Genomic DNA, 21284 nt, shown 5'->3' on the forward strand with positions numbered 1-21284 from the left:
AATTGAGTGCATAAAGTATTATATATATATATATATATATATATATATATACACTACCGGTCAAAAGTTTGGGATCAGAAAGATTTTTAATATTTTTTACAGGAGTTTCTTATGCTCATCAAGGCTGCATTTATTTGATCAAAAATACAAGAAGACCATTTATTTAAAATAGAAATATTTTCTAACAATACACACTACAGTTCAAAAGCTTGGTTGGGGTCAGTACATTTTTATTATTTCTTTTTTTGAAAGAAATTAAAACTTTTATTCAGCAAGGATGTGCTAAATTGTTAAGAAGTGATAGCAAATATTTATTCAAAAATATATATATTTATATTTTAAATAAATGCTGTTCTTTTTAACTTTTTATTCATCAAAGAATCCTGAAAAAGTATCGCAGTTTCCAAAAAAAATATTTGGCAGCACAACTGTTGCCAACATTGATAATTCTAATAATAAATCAGCATATTAGAATGATTTCTGAAGGATCATGTGACAATTTATACTGGAGTAATGGCTGATGGAAATTTAGCTTTGCATCACAGAAATAAATTAAATTTTAAATATCTTAAAATATAAAGCGGTTACTTTTTATATTGTAATAATGTCACAATATTACTGTTTTTATTATGTTTTTAATCAAATAAATGATGCATTGATAAGCATAAGAGACAAAAACATTAACTTTTTTTTTTTTACCCCAAACTTAAAAGAGTTTTGAATTAGTATAGCTTGTTTCAAATTAGCTTCCTCAACACCGGTACTCGTCTAGAATAAATCAAGTTGGAGATCTGAAAGGTGCGGCGTGTGTTCTCCAAGGCTGGCACTCTTTGATAATACTTTATGAGCCAATAGAAGGTCCCAAGACTCCTTTAACACACACACTGTAATAAACACATTCTGTGCAGTGTCTTACTGGGAAACACACTTCAATTCTGGACGTGCTGTCAGAGGCGAAACATTATTACGATGTGTTACTGAGGAATTTTACCTCTTTAATTTATGGAGGGAAAAGAGAGAGAGGAAACATCCCAAAGGCTGAAAAATGCTGGCCAGACACGCATGTGCAGCTTAGCAATAACATCCTGGAGCGTGTATTTTTAGTAGGCAAGCTTTGGTCCTTGCTGCCTCCATGGGGTGCTGGCAGGGCCAGATCATGGTCCTACGAACCCCCTGGACACACGTTTCGAGGCCATACCCCCATGATGGCACCCCTAGTGGAAAAATATAATATAAATATTTAAAAAAAAAATAAAGTACACTTTTAGGTGTACAACACTGGGTTTTCACTGGGTCAGAAAATTTAAAGGGACTTCTTTGTATCTTATTTACACCTAAACGGTTCATAATAGCACATTTAGGGTACATATTATGACTCTAAGCTAATAATCTGCACCTTTTAGGGGTAGATAAGGTACAACGTTGGTAATTGTTATTTTTCTGATAAACAATTGTGATTGTGAATAAAAATGCAATTTATTGCTTGTTTGTAAAGCTGAATAATTTTGCCAACATTTTGGGATTGTACATGAATAGAGCTATAAAAATTGTAGTAGTAGAAGTAGTAGTAATAATAATAATAATAATAATAATAATAATAATAATAATAGTAATGTTTCTAAATAAATTGTATATTTACATTAACATAAAATGCTGAAAATTATAATTAAAATATATATTAATATTTTATTAAAGTTAGTAGTAGTAGTAATAGTAGTAGAAGTAGTAGTAATAATAATAATAATAATAATAATAATAATAATAATAATAGTAATGTTTCTAAATAAATATAACTGACAAACGGAAAAGGTCGTAGTGCCAAAAATTCATATACCAAACAAAACATATACCAAACGTCTTTAGGTGCGTAGATTTAAACCATTAAACAATATAAGAATAAAAAAAAAGGTCTGCACACATCCAAAACTGTACAGAAATATCATATCAATTTATTTGGCCAAGCTTTTTGGATGATTTTGGGTGTGCGTGCAAATTTTTTTTTTATTCTTGGACTACTAAATAAACATAAAAACGACAAAATAAGAAATATCGCTATTGTAATATTTCATAGTAAAATAAAATGATTTTGTTTTCAAGAAAAAATATATAATTTTATTTTACATCATAAGTGTAGAACTACAATACTAATATTTATGACTGTCAAACAATTTTATCATAAATAGCCTTTGTGATTTGATACACCGAGTTTCATGATTTCATTTATTTATTTAGTTATTTATTTATCGTTCAGCTCTGGATTAATTTTGATCATTTTTTTAAGTGTAGGCAAGCATTAGATAAATTGTAGACAGCACTGCAAAAATGGCTTCTTTACCAGTTAAAATGTCTAAAAATCCTTCAAATGTATGTTTATTTTGTGTTACGGTAATGGCAGATTTTCCACTTGCTTTAGATATAAACAGTTTAAAAACAAATAAAAGAATCTGCCAGTGCAGTAAGACAGAATAGACTTAAACACTGCAATCTTGTGCAGTAAAGTTTTTCTTGTTTGAAGGTTTTTTAAATGTTTTAACTGAAAAACAAGTCATAAAAAAGCATGAGACTCTCCGCTCATGCTTTATACACTGAAGGTCCTGCTCTTCAACTTCCTTTGGCAGTTTTGGATGCCCAGGCCCGGTCCATAATCCAGCCCTGGAAAAAATGGGAGAGCTCTTGAGTCAGATTTACTAGTTCCATTCATTTAAAACCTCGACAAGAAACATAGTAAACTCAGTCTCAGCAGAGCCAGCTTACCAGGCCATCCTCAAGCTTACGTCCAAAGCGAGTGAAAACTCACCTATAGGCCTTTTACAAATCACTCAGCGGCGCTTTTCTTCAGACTCGAGTATGATTTCAGGTCAGCTCCTCTGAGAGCGCCATCCAATCCTCGGTATGAAAGGGCGTCTCCCTCCCAAAGCTGCCACCATTCGATGTGTGATGCAAGGACAAGAGGCTTTGCCAGGCGATAGGACACCTGTTCTCCAGAAAGATTACTTTGTTCAGCAACCAGACGAAATATTGATTTTCAGCTTTTCCTCCCTAGCGCACAAAAGCTCGTTCGGATTAGAGGGTTATCCCCTCAAATGGACTGCCTAATTCCTCCCATCTTGTCATTTGGACCCCCTACCGAGAGCGTTTCCAAAATCACAATGACATTTGAGGGGGAAAAAATCGGCCCACACACGCTTCAAACGCCGTGTTGTACTTTTCCATCGGCCGTAACGTCAAACAGAGATGTTTTCCTGGAGCGATACGGTGTGTATAAACTGTGGGACTGAACTGGCTCCATTGTTTGGGTGTCGGGGGCGGACAGCTCTTCCAGTCACACATCGGTGAGATCGCCAAAGCGAGACTTGCACTAACAGAGAGTGTCTGAAATTCTTCTGGGGCCTTATCTGCCCCGCTACCAGCATCAATAATACAGTGTTACTGTGTAAAGGACAGATAAGCCCACACCGGCCTGCATCTCCGACTTTACACCCAGAGACACTGCTGCTGCAGCAGCTTGTTTTAGGAAGGGTCAACACTGACATCAAATGGCCAGCGGCTGTAATTGCAGCATCATAGCATGATTCGACCTTCTAGTGCCTGGGTCAATAGAGTAAATCAGAGATGGCCAAATCAGGATCCATGGGCCAATCTTGGCCCTGATGACCTTTGATTTAGCCCTGCAGTATCACAAGGGCAGAGGAAAAAAACATGACAGTGAAGCATATCTTTATTTTTTTATATCTATGTTATATCTAAAATTTTGCATTGAACAAAAGAAATATAGCAGAATATAAATGGATTTGATTTTTTTTTTATATGTAATATAGTTTAATATAATGCAGCATTTATTTTCGGCCTATGACTTTCAATCAGGTTTCATTTTTAGCACTTCATATTGAAAGGTTTGGGCACCTCTGTATACTGCACTAAAAATTATTGGAGCATGTTTTACAACAAAATACTACCCCAGTTAGTCTTCTTCAAAATGTGTTTCTCTTTATAATTATTTGTAAAATTTACCAGCAATTTTTGAGTGAAAATTGTATTTTATTTTTCAGTTTAGTAAACTAAAACATTTCCAATACTTAAAATAAATATCTGAAATAATAAAATGAAATAAAATAAATAAAATAAAAATGTATTCAGCTAGTTGCAAAGGCAACATTTGTCATTTTCATTTAGTTTTACTCAATGTGCTAAAACAGCTGAAAACTAAAATAAAAAATAATAAAACTTATATAGACATTAAAAAACTAATACAAATGACAAAAATGCAAAACAAAATTATTAAAAAGTTTAACTAAAATTAAAACGGAAAATATAAAATACAATCCCTGGCCTTCTGCAGGTCTTAAAGAAAGTATTTTAATTTGCCCTTCCATAAATTAAGGCTTTAAAAAATTCTTAAATCAGAGCAAACAGTCTTAAATTCATGAAGTAGTGGTATTAAATGTTGCATGCGTGGCTAAAAATTAACATGTCCCTTTGCCTTTTTTTCCCGATACAAATATCTGAACATCCTGAAATCACTTAATATGCAAAATGAACACATGAAGTTTTGTTTTCTCAGAAATTGAACAAAATTTATATTTAAAACAAGAACAAAAATCTGTCAATGGGGTATGAAAACTTGTTTTCCCTGAGCCCATTGCAGATATTTGTTCTTTACTCATAAGCATACACTCACTCATTTTGATTTGAAGTTTACAGAAAACAAGACTCCATATGTGATGCCATTTTGCGCCTCCAGTAAATATATCTTGATTTAAGAATCTTTAGGCATTGGAAAACAAGACCAAAATGCAGACAAAGAACATCACTTTTATTTGCAGTGTGATCAGAAGGCACAGTAAAAGTTGTTTCCATATTCTAGTTTAGGAGCAGAGCTACTCAAGCCGTAAGCTACTTAATTAATTAAAAAGAAATGGAGGTTTGTCAAACTTTGTGAAAAGTGTCGCTAATACAACTCATTTGTTTCTTCAATTTTCTTTGTCTTAAAAAAAAGTCTTAAATTTACCTTCATAAAACCTGCACAAACATCCAAAATATTAATACAAACTGTTATAGTATCTCACTAATGTCTTTATATCAGAGATAAAACATTCTAGTCATCTTGTTCTTGCCTTTATAGTCAATGCAAGAAATAGTTAAACTGATTCCCTTAGACTGGTGAGTGTATATATGCAGGACAAGATGATACTAACCAATAACAGACTCACAGTCTTAGGTCAGTTTGAAGGGCTTTGTCTGACTGATCAGTGGAAACTCTGAGTAATGCTGTAAGAGCTATTGTTTTGCTCCGTAATCTCTTGGGGCTTCGAGTGACCCTCCCAACACAATGGGCCAAAGTTTTTTGTAACCTTTTAGCAATGTGAATATGTAGGAGTGCCCCAACTTGGAACATAGTTAATGAGAAAAGGGTTTTCTGCTTACTGATCTGCTACATAACTCCATAACTCCCAAATGGCATCACCATCTCCTCCTCACTTGTGGAGATATGCGATTACTGAAAGTGAGAGAAATGCAAATCAACACATGTGTATCTCCTCTATTGGAACTGCAGTCTGCCGCAAAAACCATCTGTTCTCTGGGATGATCTGAGCATGTGCATCATGCTGCTGATGTTCAGAGCACATACAGTCAGGTCCAAAAGTATGCATTTTCTAATAAATTAGCATTTATTAAATATGAATTTTTAATAAAGATCATTGTCATTTCAAATTGTATTAATTGCATTTAGATAGAAATAGTGCATAATCTTCTTCCCCAAAAATGACCTTTTTTATTTCAATGAAATAAATGTACTATATATAAATGGCATATATACATGTGTATATATGCATACACACATGTGTATGGGGGATTGTATGGTCCTAAATGAGATTAATGAAATATTTATTATACATTTATTACCTTTTAACCACTTTTTGAGCATAGAGCTGAAAATTTAATTTCCAGCTTACACAGTTTACACAACACAGATTTACATTTGGCAAATTATTACTGAAGTGAAAAAAAGTAAAATTAAGACAAAAAAAAATAGGTTTATTATTATGAAAAATGCCCAAAAATACTATTTTATAATTCTGTATGAAATATACATTATCCAAAACATGTTTTACAAGTAAAAATACATGAAAATCAAATTCATGAATCTAAACAAGTTGTGTTCCAAAATTTATTTCAGTAAGATTTTGTTTGGGGCAGTACCATTTTTGACCAGAAGCAGTATAAGTGTGACTTTTTTTTCAGGGCCATTTAACCGTTTCAAATCATGTCTGTTATTTATTTTGTGTGCGCGCGTGCGTGCGTGCGTGTGTGTTCACACAGCCAAAACCAAGTGCTCACCATAAGTTTCTTACCATTCCAATGAAGTAAAAAATTCTAAAAAACCAAAATGCTAAACTTGTTGGTCAAAAATGACCAAACAGCACCAGAGGGTTAAATAAAACAAAATTCCAGATTTTCAATGTAATCTCAGACTTTTGGAGCCTACTGTGCATCTGGACAGATTAGCATCCAAATTCCCATGTTTCGTGATCTAAAGTCGAGGGAATTACATCAGATCAAATCTTTGTTACTGTATTTCATGCATTCCTACCCTTAATCCATAAATGTTCACATTACAAATGTTTAGTTTGGCTATGAAGAAGAGAATTAGAAATAATGCATGGCCAATCTACAGCGCTTGACCTGCCTCCAAGGTTTCTTTGTGTGCGAGTTTATTTTTCCGTCTCATTTTCCTCGGTATGTGACCAAAGAGCTTTGGAAAAAGAGGCTTGGCCTCTGAAGTGATTGGTACTGTGACAGTTACATTAGTAAAATCAAATACCTTTCATTCAGATCTGGTAATGAAGTGTAACGCTGCACCTCATTCACATGATTAACTAGAGGCGAAGCTTCCAAGAAATGCACAAACCAGGACACTCTTTCTAGCAACAGTGTACTTTAATGTAACTGATTTGGATCGCTCTTTAATGTATATATTTTTTGCCAAAACAATACAATGAGGCTGTAAAACATGAAGCAAATAAAACAACGTGGTTCTGTACAGCAATAGTAGCTCATTCACACATTCTAAGTCTGTTAACGAGTGGACATAAAAACAATATAATAACACAACACTGCTGACTAATACATGGAGGAGTGGGGAGGTCTGCCTAAATGTTTTCAGGTAAATGCAAAAACCTTGTCATTTCTCTGTGATTTGGAAATGACTGTTTGGATAACACAGTTTGTGTTGTTTATCTAAGCCTGTGCACCGAATGAATTATCCAGAAAGTCAAGCAAAGCAAGTAAATATATATTCTAGTGTGCATCATCACACTTACACCATGTTTACACCAGACACGTCCAGCGACCACAAATGTAGATGACTCCTATTTTAATCAACTCAACTGCCTACACTTTCTAGTGACTTCAATCTGAAATCAAATGTGATCCTGGACCACAAAACCAGTCTTAAGTCGCTAGGGTATATTTGTAGTGATAGCCAAAAATACATTGTATGGGTCAAAATTATAGATGTTTCTTTTATGCCGAAAATCATTAGAATATTAAGTAAAGACCATGTTCCATGAAGATATTTTGTAAATTTCCTACTGTAAATATATTAAAACTTATTTTTTGATTAATAATATGGATTGCTAAGAACTTCATTTGGACAATTTTAAAGGCGATTTTCTCAATATTTTGATTTTTTTTGCACCCTCAGATTCCAGATTTTCAAATAGTTGTATCTCGGCCAAATATTGTCCTATCCTAACAAACCATACATCAATGGAAAGTTTATTTATTCAGCTTTCAGATTATGTATAAATCTCAATTTCGAAAAATTGACACTTATGACTGGTTTTGTGGTCCAGGGTCACAAATCATTTCAGTTTCATACATCAGAATTAATTAACTATTAAATAACTTGATTATTACATCAAAGTCAGATTATGAAATTGCCTTTGGCCTACTAATTTAAACCATCTAACCATACTGTAAGTACTCAATTGTTGCAATGCAAAATCGCATCTCATCCATGAACGGATTGCACAAAGTAACTGTGTGAACAAGAAATTCTGCACAAGAAAGTCTCTATTTTCAAACAGCCCATGCAAGTCAGTTTTAAAATAGGATTTTATTTTCCACAGATTGTATTTTGATTGAAGCATAGCCTCGAGCTTCCAGTGCAGACAACATCACACCGCTGGACGCTTCCAGTGTAAACACGGTGTTGCTGTTAGGATAATTGAAGCAGTCGTATTTATTTGATATTTTGCTCTTTTTCAGCTCTTGATTATTAAGTGCTTTGCATTCTTTTGGAGCAGTTTTGTAAGGCTAAACACAAGGGAATCATGGCAACCAAAAACAGTGGAACACATAATATAGCATGTGCATCGAGTCAAAACAGACCCCCGTGCCAAAAACAACAAGCCGTCGTTCGCAGACGACCAGACAGTGATCAATTATCAAACTAAGGCGTACAAACGTGAAATAAAATCTTTGGCAAAAATGAAGTATTTACATACATGAAAGCAAGACACCCTAATCGGGGAGACACGGGACAGTTTTCAGGGCGGCACGGACATCCTACTTAAACTAAAGAAGTGGGGGAAACTTTCTCTGCAAATCACAGTTAAAACACTGCAGTATTACTTTTCATCTAAATTTAATAAGGGTTCAGAATGGGTCTGTGAATCTAAGGGAATTGTAGAGGATGCATAGATGACGATATGGCTGGCAATACCTGACAGCGCCTCAGGATGGCAGTATGAAACAATACTTAATTCTGCCTGAGAGAATCACTGCGAGCGGCCAAACGAGTGGGTTTCACCGAGGGCTGAACACTGGGAGGGAAAGGACGTCAAACTAATAACAATAATACAAAAATAAAGATGCTTCCTTACTTTTCTTTACACAAAGCCTCTTGCAGTAAACATATCAGCCAACTCACTGTTAAATACAACCCAGTGCTGGGTAAAATATGGACAAACCCAGCGGTTGGGTTACTGCCCGGAAGGTTGGGTTAAACATTTAACCCAACTGTTGGTTGAAAATAACCCAATCGCTGGGTTTGTCCATATTTAACCCAGCATTTTTTTAGAGTGATATGCAAAAGCGAAGTCTATGTCGATCTAAAGCTAAAGGAAAACGACATGAGAAAATATCCAATAATGACAAGCTTTCCAAATACATACACTTTACACCATATATCATAGAACGCTTCTCAAAATCTCACGATTTTGAAATATTAGCCAGAATAAAGATTATTTCTTTTGGAGGCTAATCTTTATGTAGACTATACAATATATCTATGGGTAAATGCGTTAACATGGAGCAAAAAAATGATACACACTCAGACCTGAAGAGAAGAGAGCACAGCAGCGGCTCATGGACGCTAACAACTACAGACCAGGAGCTAAAAGTTGATGCTGGACACGTGCATAAAAGATCTCGAGAAGATATTGTGTTCAATTCAGCTCAGAGGTTACAACTACCTGCTTGGAAAGTGCAATAGAACAGAATATAAGATCAGATGTCCATCCATTACTGTGATTTCACAGAGACTTTTCCCAAGTGGAAAGAGCTGAATGCAACATTTTGATTCTTGACGGAGTTTTGGTTCCTTGCCACTGTCGCCTTTGGCTTGCACACTTGGGGTTTATTCAGAAAACTATTATCAATTTGACTGCACTGACTATCCGATGAGAACAACTTAAAGGGTTAGTTCACCCAAAAATGGAAATGCTGTCATTAATTACTCACCCTCGTGTTGTTCGAAACCCGAATTTTCATTTTTGGGTGAACTAACCCTTTAATCTGAATCGAGCTGGTTAACAACACTATTGTCTTCTCTAGAGCTGCCTTTGAATTCATTTTAAATACTGATGAACTTTTCAACATTGACACTGTTGTTAGTGAACTGAATTGAACCAATATTGAACTAAACTGAGCTGAATGACACTATTTTCTTCTGTAATGTTGCTTTACAGCTGAAACTGAAGTTCTTCCATAATTAATTAATTTTGCAAATTTACTGGAATTTCCTGTTTTATTACTGTGCAGCTGCTTTGAAACAATCTGTATTGTATAAAGCGCTAGGAAATAAATGTGACTTGAAATCTATGACATTATGCAAACAGCTGCACCCAGATGAAGATAAATGTTCACTTTTAAACTTTTTTTTGGTATAATGTCGCCATTATTTTTTCCTTGCTCGTCACCTCTCAATCTGACTTCAAATGCCATTGTATTGCACTTTCCTGAGATGATATCTAAAAATGAAGACTTTCCAAATGGAAACTGCTGGATATTTATGGAGCAGAGGTGAATGGAGACGCTGAATTACTGAAACAACAACTCCAGCATCCCATTTTCTCTGAGAAGAGCATCTTTGAGGATGGGAATATCTAACCCTTACTTATATCTTCTGCCAGATCTGTTACGTGCAAGGGACCTTTAAAATCCCCACAAGGTTTTGAGTTTATCCAGAGTGGACTCTTAAGTTGGCTTATGAAAAGGTCTTGCACTTGTAGCGTGAGAAACAGGAGCCGCTTTCAGAAGGAAAAGAGGTGATGCTTCAGTTCATATGTACAGTTTTAACGAAGCAGCCGTGGTTTACCAAGATATACAAGGACGCTTGAATAATGATTGGTTTGTCCTGACTGCTCTCTTATCTTTGGTACATCAGCCCCACATTTCAGCCTCCTGAACAACCTTTTTTTTTTACTTTTTCTTTTCCTTTTTTTCTTAAAAAAAGAGCAACAAAATCACCGACATCATTTCCACGTCCACTCCGAGTGAGATGAAGATCACCTCCCCTCTGTACTTCACTCCTCTACGCTCACACTGCACTTCCTCTGTCCCTCTTCCTCACTGCCGTCCAAATAACCCTTCCTCACACATACACACAGCCTCTCACCCAAACATACAGAACGAAAAACAGAAACTTAAAAAGCATTCAAACAGAACAAGATGAAAGTCCTCCAGAAAGCAGCGCTGCGTGAAGAGTTCACCGCTTCTGAGAGTTGATCATCACTTTAGAGACGAAGTTGACGATGGCCGTGGCCGGTTGATCGGGATCCATCTCGGCAAACAGGTGACTGACATTGTCTGTCGTGCTGCCTTGCTTTCTGGCCACAAAGCCAAAGAACCTGTGAAGAAGAAAAAAATCGTAATTTATGTATTATAATAATACACTGTATGTATTAAGGACAGTTCACACAGAACGCGTTCTTGCATTCTGTCTGCAAGATCAGGAGCTAGTGAAGACTTGAAACTTGTTAGAGAGATTCACAACAGTATTTGGATGAATCTTACAAAACATGTCCAGGTCACATTCCACCCCAGAATTGAAAGAAATAAAAAAGTATCTAGAATGTAACTAAATATTCATACAGATTTCTGTGACTAAACACACTTAACATTAAAACTTGTACAATCAACATAAAGGAAGTATAATTTTAAATATGTTTTATATATATATATATATATATATATATATATGTGTGTATCTCTGTCAAATATTGTCATATCCTAACAAACCATACATCAATGGAAAGTTTATTTATTCAGCGTTCAGATTACGTATAAATCTCAATTTGGAAAAATTGACCCTTATGACTGGTTTTGTGGTTCAGAGTCACATATGCATACAGGTGCATCTCAATAAATTAGAATGTCGTGAAAAAAGTTCACATTTATTTCAGTAATTCAACTCAAATTGTGAAACTCGTGTATTAAATAAATTCAATGCACACAGACTGAAGTAGTTTAAGTCTTTGGTTCTTTTAATTGTGATGATTTTGACTCACATTTAACAAAAAACTAATTAGAATACTTCATAAGACCAATAAAAAAAACATTTTTAGTGAATTGTTGGCCTTCTGGAAAGTATGTTCATTTACTGTACATGTACTCAATACTTGGTAGGGGCTCCTTTTGCTTTAATTACTGCCTCAATTCGGCGTGGCATGGAGGTGATCAGTTTGTGGCACTGCTGAGGTGGTATGGAAGCCCGGGTTTCTTTGACAGTGGCCTTCAGCTCATCTGCATTTTTTGGTCTCTTGTTTCTCATTTTCCTCTCATAAATTCTCTATGGGGTTCGTGTCTGGTGAGTTTGCTGGCCAGTCAAGCACACCAACACCATGGTCATTTAACCAACTTTTGGTGCTTTTGGCAGTGTGGGCAGGTGCCAAATCCTGCTGGAAAATGAAATCAGCATCTTCAAAAAGCTGGTCAGCAGAAGGAAGCATGAAGTGCTCCAAAATTTATTGGTAAACGGGTGCAGTGACGTTGGTTTTCAAAAAACACAATGGACCAACACCAGCAGATGACATTGCACCCCAAATCATCACAGACTGTGGAAACTTAACACTGGACTTCAAGCAACTTGGGCTATGAGCTTCTCCACCCTTCCTCCAGACTCTAGGACCTTGGTTTCCAAATGGTTTCCTTCTTTGGCAATGAATGTTTGTGGCTTACCCTCCTTGTGAAGGGTGTCAATGATTGTCTTCTGGACAACTGTCAGATCAGCAGTCTTCCCCATGATTGTGTAGCCTAGTGAACCAAACTGAGAGACCATTTTGAAGGCTCAGGAAACCTTTGCAGGTGTTTTGAGTTGATTAGCTGATTGGCATGTCACCATATTCTAATTTGTTGAGATAGTGAATTGGTGGGTTTTTGTTAAATGTGAGCCAAAATCATCACAATTAAAAGAACCAAAGACTTAAACTACTTCAGTCTGTGTGCATTTAATTTATTTAATACACGAGTTTCACAATTTGAGTTGAATTACTGAAATAAATGAACTTTTCCACGACATTCTAATTTATTGAGATGCACCTGTACATATATATAATTTCCGTAATTTTTCATATTTATGGAACTGGACCAAACTTGGACACTTGGACTGACATTTCCAGGCTTTCCACAACCTGTAAAACCTGTATAGTAATAAGAATTGTCCTGCATGTGCTTAATTGTCATGAAAATAATGTCACAATGCAAAAAATAAATAAAATAAAATAATCGTAATATTCCTAAAACAGCCTTCTTTATTTAAAAAAAATATATAATTTCTCGTCTTTTTTTTTCTGACCTGAACATGTTCTTAACAAAACTACCCTTTCCATTCTTATAGTTGTATTGTACATGTGAGCTCTGGCACTCATGCTGGCATCAGATGTTAAATACACAACCCTGCTCTGCCCTCACATGATCTGAACATATAAACCCAGCAGCATTCTTCATTCTGTTATGATATTAAACCTGAGCTTCTCCTGAACCACAACAGCAGAAGTCACGTTCATCCTGAATGCCTATAACATCATGTGCTTTCATCCTCAGCCCAGTCCAATGATCTGTTCCTCCTCTGTAACATATCCGAACACTGCATCAACAGCACAGTTCCAGCCCCATCTCTTTCAAAAGCGGCCCAGATCGAGCCGTGAGGGCTGTCACATGCCTCATTGCTCCGGGAGTGTAAAGTGTCATGTGCGTGAAAACTCAAGTGCTTAGTAAAGAGATCGGATCAGATTGGCTGGGAGAGGATCATATCATACTTTTTATTTTGGGCCAGAAATCATCTCTATGATTTTTAGAATGAAACAGGCTCTTTTTTTGTCTCTTTAAAAAGATAGTTCACAAAAAAAAATATTTTTCTCACCCTCAAGTTGTTCCAAACCTGTATGAATTTATTTATTCTGATGAATACCTTTTTTGAAGAAGAAGAAGAAGAAGAAGAATGTTGGTAACCAAACAGTTAACAGTATCCATTGACTTCCATAGGGAAAAAAATACTATTGAAGTCAATGGCTACCAGCAACTGTTCGGTTACCAGCATTCTTCAAAATATCTTCTTTTGTGTTCAACAGAAGAAGGAAGCTCATACCAGTTTGGAACAACTTGGGTGAGTAAATGACAATTTATGAGAATGATGAAGCATCTGAGAAGCATTTATCCTTCATGTATGTATTGTGTGTCCTCAGAGCGTAAACCATGACACACGTGTGTCAGGGTTAGCAGGTTAGCGTCATGTTCTGTGCCGTTAGCTGAGATCACAATCCTGCTCATTCATCACGATAGCCCTGAGCACAGGCACTCTATCCCATGATGCACCGGGAAGGGGGAGCAGCTCTTGGGACTGATGCGTATCTAAACTGCTTTCAGATAACAGCATCTGCTAAGCTGCAAAAGATCAAGTTCACTGTTATCAAAACTTACTTCGCAGTGCCACCCTCTGGTTTGCTCCACCTGGAACGACATTGAAACAGATTATGGATGTTTAACTTTGAGCAACTACAGCATTAACGCAAAAAATATAAAAAAAACTAATAACTAAAAATATCAATAAAATTAAAAAAATAAATAAATGATAATCACTTTTCAAGGAGCACACAGATGCTTTGCAAGAGATAATTAAAAACATTAAACACAATACTAAAAACGTGAGTTCTGATCAATTATTTGAATAAAGACAAATCAATAATAACTCAAAAAATATACATTGAAATTTCCTGAAGAACACGTAACAGCACTGTAAAAAAAAATTAGGTTGTAAATAAAACAGATTTTACAGTAAAATACTATTTTGGTCTTTCTACTTCAACGTTTTGTGTTTAATTTAATGTGTTACTTGCGGTTTCTTTGTAATTCATTGTGAAATTTGCCAGAAATTTCTAAGTGAAAATTAGAACTATTCTTTTTCCTACTACATTCTATATTCATTTAAATTTTTTTTTTTTCACATATTTCTCAAGAGTTTATTTTATTTATTATATACTGTCTTTTATTATGCGTGTTTATGTCTATAATTCCTTGTTGGTTATGTTTGTTGCACTGTGGGACGAGAAACTAACAAAAAAAAATGTATATAATGTGACAAATAAAGAACCTTGAATCTTAAAACTTGAGGTTAAAGCTTTGAAAAAGCCTTGAATTGTGATATTGCACAACATTAACAGCAATACGGCCTGACAAGCACAAATATAATTCTGATCCTGTCACCAGATCCACTGATCAATATATAAATGTTGGGCCATTGACTGCTGTGGCTAAAGTTAATGCTAATGTTTCAGGGTTTGCTTACTTCCTCTCCTGCGGATCAATGTCGCAGAACGTGACCGTGCTGATGGGATAATGGCGTCTGAAGAAAAGCCTGTTGAAGGAATGACAGGTATGTGCTTTTAAAACATGTTCAGATGTAGCTCTTGAAAACATTAAGATTTAAACAGTAAGAAAGAAAGAAAGAAAGAAACTCACTTTCTCTGGCTGTCAGTGAGCGTGATGCCTTGCGCCGACACCTTGAAGTGAACAATGGTGGCTGAAGGTGAGGGACTGGTTGCCATGGTTTCTGAGATGGCCTTGGCAATGGCCTGAGGCCCAGTCAGAGACTCCATATCCACAGAGTTTATGTACAGGACATTGCATGCTGGGAAAGACAAGAAAACATGCATAGATCAATAACCATGCTGGTATCTGCAGAGAATTAAATTACAGCTGCATTACGCAATGCATATGTGCCTTAATAAACTCTGATCTTCATACATACTGTGATTTCATCAAACACACGCATATCATTAGTATATTCTGCATATGCATAATCCAGTGGTTCTCAAAGTGTGGGTTGGAGGTATCAGCCTAAAATGCTAAAATATCATTCATGCTGCACTGATGAATCACCAGGGTTATTTCAGTATTATTTATACTAAATATATGCTATTTACCTTTTTTATATATATTTTCCATTTTCATTTTAATTTTAGTTTAATTTTTTACTAAATTTATAATTTTTAGTTAGTTTAATTTGTCATAAGTCTTTCATCTAATATTTCAGAATATTTTATTTTATTTAAGCTTTTTTTCAATAAAGGAAATATTTGTAATCGTTTCAGGTAACGGTAACAACAGTAATGCACACAAAGAATGCTTGTTGCACACAGTAATGTTTGTGTGCAGATTATTATTATTATTCTTAAATGCATTCTACTTATTATTTATTATTATTTTTGCTTAATATTATTTTCGGTTAAACTACCCTTCAACATTGCTCCTGCAAATACGTATTAATTTTTTATTTATTTATTTACAAAATACATCTTTGAAATATTCTCTGTATTTTTGCATGCATTTTCCCGCTTTTTTATTATTACAGACATATCTTAGTCTATAGAGAATAAATGCAGGTAATGTTTTTTTTTATTTATTTTTTTTATAACTATCTACAATTCAACAGTAGTATGTACTTTACTAAAATATGGCAACAACTGATTAGCATGAATGATTAGGAGGTCTCAAAACTTTTGTTGTCTCAAAGGTGGCGCTGAAAAGAAATTGAGAACCACTGGCATCATCTATCAGTAGATCCATGCATCGTAATCTAACATCAGTCATGAAAGAACATGCCATATCCATTTAGAAAGGTGTTCTTGAAATACAATCGAGGCCTTGACAAAAAGCTGAAAACAGAGCAGCCGAACAGTTTTTAGCAGACAGGTGAAGGTGCTTCTGGAGGTCTGGACCATCACATGCACAGACAGTAGTAAAAGAGGAGTGCGGTTCTCTCTCTAGACACGGCGGTCAAAGTCAGGTTAAACACAACGACAGATAAATGAATAAAATACGCAGAGCATCACTGGGTTTACCATGGGAGTCAGCTGGACTCTTCTGCCCTAAATCATTTCCACAGGAGTGACACCAGGGTGGGGAAGAACATGGCAGTTGGTTCAGAGTTGATATCAGATCATAAACAAGTAACAGAGCTAGTGTGACTGCATTAACACTTGGACTAATGGAATAAAACCCTCATTAAAATGTATCTAAAGAGCATAACAGAGATCTACGATTAACATAAATAGATAGATTTACTTGAATTAGTTTAAAAACAAAAAAGTGCAGCTCACATTTTTGTTAAATGTGTGTTTTAATGTTTATTGTCTGGCCCTTGTACTTCTTGTGTAAGCGCCTTACTGTAACTGTGATTATTGCCTTTTTAAAACACTGAAAGTTGAAAGGTTGTTTTCTGTGGTAACCGTTTTCTGTTGTTTTCTTAATTTGAAGCTGGAGCATTGCATTTTATGAATTTAAACGTTAGATGAATAAAAAGATACAAATAAGTGATTGTGATATACCAATAATCACTGATGTAAATATTCTCACCTGCACCCTGTTTGAGCATCTCTGCCGCCGGGTTAGTTGGTGTTGCGATCTCAGGCGACTCCTCCAGAGGATCTGTAAAAATCACAACGGGTCAAAGTTTAGACTCAACACATCCTGTCCGTTTAACCTGTCATAGTGCTGCGAGAATTGGTGCTATGCTAGGAATCAAAGCTCCTGGCTAACATGGTGTCACACAGTGTTTGAGCAGGCAGAGAGGCACACATAAAGGTGTGTGGTTTCATGCCCCCTGACACCTAGATGGCATATAGCAGTTGGCTGAGGACGGAGGCCAGCTGAACATGCAGACCTTGGAAAACGCTCACAATTATTCACACCGGGCAAACAGGACATACATCATCATGACAGAGAGCGCAGCTAAGTAAGGTCATGATAAGTGGGCATGTACAGTACGTACACAAACACACATAAAAGTCACTGTGAAAATATGTGAAGTATGCATCTGGCTTTACGTTTGTATTTCTATATATTACATTTTGCTCATTCTCCTCCTTCTGGTTTGAACAAAAGAGTTCAGATGCCTAGGTTTCCATCCTTGTAATTTTATGCAGATTGCTAAATTGGATGAAAATACCAACATGCAGACGTAGTGTGAAAAAGTCCATTTGTATTTTACTTATTTACTTAAAAATATATATAAAAAATAAAAATGACCTAATAAATTTTTTTAAATTGTTTTCCATTTAAAAAAAAAAAAAAAGTGGTTTTCAATGTAGTCTCAGACGTTTGGACCCCACTGTATGTGTAGAGAAAGTGATATGACGTCTCACCTCTGGTTGGTATGACTAGTTTGCAGGGTAGAGCCAGAGGAGTGATGGAGTGCTGGTAGACCAGTGCAGACAGGCAGCCTGAACACAGAAGATGAAAACAAAATTGGGGTCAGATTTACGAGTGGAAATCAGAGGAGGGCATGCTCTACATTACAACCCCCTGAAGCGGTCAAAATTTGATGCCCGGCATTGACAATCCATAAATCCATGTTGTTGACCAGTTGTGTCAGTGAAAGTTGGACGATTGGAGGGACAGTCATATCGGCACTTGCTTCAACCCCCACAGAGTCTTAATTTATTAAACTAAATATTTGACTATATTAGGAAAAACAAACTCTGGAGAGACTTTGTTAGGGCAGAATGTTTCCTACTGCTCGTGAGAAACAGCGGAACTGCGGAAGCAAAATATCCAGGTTAATGGTGGAAAGGAGTCCTTGTTGCCAATTTTAAAAGTTATTATCAGCTTTTAAACTCTCCTCCTTCAGCAATCAGATTTTATCAACACTAACAGGAAATGAAGACAGTTTACTTAAGGCCCCTTTACAGGAATCGTTCACTACTAAACAGCTGCTCACCTTTATGTTGTTCCAAACCTGACTTTCTTCTTTAATTGGAGCACAAAAAGTGAATTGTCCATTCTTTTTTTTTTTTATATTTGGAATTAAACAATGACAGATGCTGTCAAGCTCCAAAAAAATAAAAAATAAAATAAAATAAACAACGTATCACAAAAGTAGTCAGTATGACTGGTGTATTATAATGCATTTGTGCCTTCTGAACCCATATGTGACCCTGGAGCACAAAAGCAGTCTTAAGTCGCTGGGGTATATTTGTAGCAATAGCCAAAAATACATTGTATGGGTCAAAATTATTGATTTTTCTTTTATGCCAAAAATCATTAAGATATTATGTAAAGATCATGTTTCTTGAAGATATTTTGTAAATTTCCTACTGTAAATATATTCAAACTTAATTTTTGATTAGTAATATATGCATTGCTAAGAACTTCATTTGGACAACTTTAAAGGCGATTTTCTCAATATTTAGATTTTTTTTGCACCCTCAGATTCCAGATTTTCAAATAGTTGTATCTCGGTCATATATTGCCCTATCCCAACAAACCATACATCAATGGAAAACTTATTTATTCAGATTTCAGATGATGTATAAATCTCCATTTCGAAAAATTTACGCTTATGGCTGGTTTTGTGGTCCAGGGTCACATATGATAGTTTTATGTAAAACAAAGAGTAAAGTATTTTCAGTGGAAAATAACCACAATTTTGATCTTTTCATCACATTAAGCTATCATATGACTTCAGAAGGCAACTTCTATGATATGTTTATGGAGCTTTTGGTCCTTTTGATGGCCATGGTCATTGTGTACTGCATGAAAAGTAGCTTGAAGATTCTACAGAAATCCACCTTTAGTATTTACAGGAAAAATGAACAGCATACGGGTTTGGAATGATATGAAGATGATAAAATTTTTTGGGTGAACTGATCCTGTGAGCAGTGGGCGTCCTGGCAGAGATTCAGCGGGAGGAGTGGAGCTTAGGTACTTCTGTACGTTTATTAACATGAGTATTATTCCCGACAACACCAGAATCCTGCCAAATTTCACCCACACCTGCTTTCATTCCCACAAATCAGAGTTGTCCTTTGTCTGTTCTGCTTTTCGTAATAAACACACGCTTATGCAATGGTTACCGTAACGGGGATGTTTGAGCTTTTATGCAAGCTGCCCAGCCCTGAATTTTTATGCCTCCTTATTTGATGTGGAACGAGGCATATTGGAGAAGACATGCAGCACTGTCCATTGAACAGTGCAGGCCTCCGTGTAATGTGGTCAGCAGACAGTAAATTAGAGAGGGGCCGTCTTTAAGCTGTACTTAATAATGTCAGCTGCTTCCACGCTGTCGTTTGGACTACATATGTTCTACAGATTTCTGGAAGCTACACGGACAGCTTGATTTAAAGGGAAGGATTGCTAACTTGTATTGAAGAGCAAAAACCACACAAGCATTTGTTCTACAAGCTTGACAGATTGGGCTTTCACATTAGTGAACATTCGACAAATCATTCTCGTGTCAGTGTTCGCAAGCTATGAGGAGCAATGAGGCTATGTAGGCAAAAATCCTGTGGAGAAAAGTGAAAAATTCATCCAACGTGGTTCAATCTAATTAAAAATGACTATTTGAATATGTTTTCAACATGCTAATACTAAACACAGGTCAGGAGATTTTAATTTAAAATTAAACAAATTTAAACAGTTTGATTTACCAAAGTATGGCTCATTAGGACAGCCCTTCAGTCTCACGCCTTTCGGACTCGTCTCAATCAGGAAATGTCTCACCAACTCATTAGTGACGTCTCCAGCTGAAATAATTATGGAATAAAAATTAAAAAATAAAGTAACACAGCATAATAAAACAACCAATAATAGTATAATTTGTAGAGCAGACTCTAAATTACATTATTTAATTCTAAGTGAAACCCCCTGTTGATATCTGTAAATTTACTTAAATTACCGTATTTATTCATATTTGAAATGCAATATTTATTCAAATATTTGTACACAATTGACTGAATTGGTGTTTCTCAATCTTAAAAACAATATTTCATGTCCATTCATTTAATTTAAATAATGAATTTTAATTAAAATTAAAAAAAAAGAATTAATTTATTAAATGGACATGAAGCAAATCTACATGTGTGTGTGTGTGTGTGTGTGTGTGCTTGTGTTTGTGTTTGTGTTTGTCTGCTGCGGACACAACCGGATTATGATCCAGGCGGGGTCAGATCTCCTGTCTGGAATTCATCTGGCAAATGATTATCTGCATTTAGCCGCATGCCTGGAGGAGGCACATGAAATACCTTTCTTTGTAGGTTGCAGGGTCGGAGGTGGAGAGACAACTTTCATGGCCAAGCCGTAGGCCCCTCTGAATGAATGACTGTCCCGAATGACAAAGGCTCCAGGCTCTTGATCCTTCAGCATGTTGATCGCTAGAGAGAGGAGGAGAAAATCACAAAGCCAGTTTATATGTAGCATAATGGCAGCTTCAGTCTTATAAAATTAAAATAAATATAATCAATCCCCCCAAAAATTCATTTTTTGTTGATGATGCGGATAAGTTATAAAAGTCCAAAATGTGTGGCATCCCAGGTTCTGTTTATTGTGCAACCAAAAATAATAATAATAATACTAATAATAACTATAAAAAATATAAAGATTCTATCCATAACACTGCACATTTAAGCCTTCTCAAAATATGCACTCTTTTGATCATCTATATATATATATATATATATAAATATACTGTATACACACACACGCACACTTTATTATAATGTTTG

At 35.6% G+C, this 21284-nt stretch overlaps 1 protein-coding gene across 2 annotated transcripts in view; it reads right to left on the reverse strand.

Moving 5' to 3' along the window:
• Positions 1-10621: 10621 nt before the first annotated feature.
• Positions 10622-21284, reverse strand: part of LOC107744820 (tensin-1-like) — a 267547-nt gene continuing 256884 nt past the window's right edge. For both annotated transcript variants that reach the window (XM_016558643.1, XM_016558642.1), the window contains 9 exons: positions 20805-20933; positions 20211-20306; positions 17928-18005; positions 17140-17211; positions 16626-16652; positions 15244-15412; positions 15071-15139; positions 14206-14235; positions 10622-11135 (listed from right to left, as the gene is read on the reverse strand). In XM_016558643.1, coding sequence (XP_016414129.1) covers positions 10994-11135; positions 14206-14235; positions 15071-15139; positions 15244-15412; positions 16626-16652; positions 17140-17211; positions 17928-18005; positions 20211-20306; positions 20805-20933 — 812 coding nt within the window. In that variant the 3' untranslated portion in view covers positions 10622-10993. The remainder of the gene's footprint in view (positions 11136-14205; positions 14236-15070; positions 15140-15243; positions 15413-16625; positions 16653-17139; positions 17212-17927; positions 18006-20210; positions 20307-20804; positions 20934-21284) is intronic.

Source organism: Sinocyclocheilus rhinocerous, unplaced genomic scaffold (genome assembly GCF_001515625.1).
Source record: "Sinocyclocheilus rhinocerous isolate Xijiao unplaced genomic scaffold, SAMN03320098_v1.1 scaffold528, whole genome shotgun sequence".
NCBI classification, from domain to species: domain Eukaryota; kingdom Metazoa; phylum Chordata; class Actinopteri; order Cypriniformes; family Cyprinidae; genus Sinocyclocheilus; species Sinocyclocheilus rhinocerous.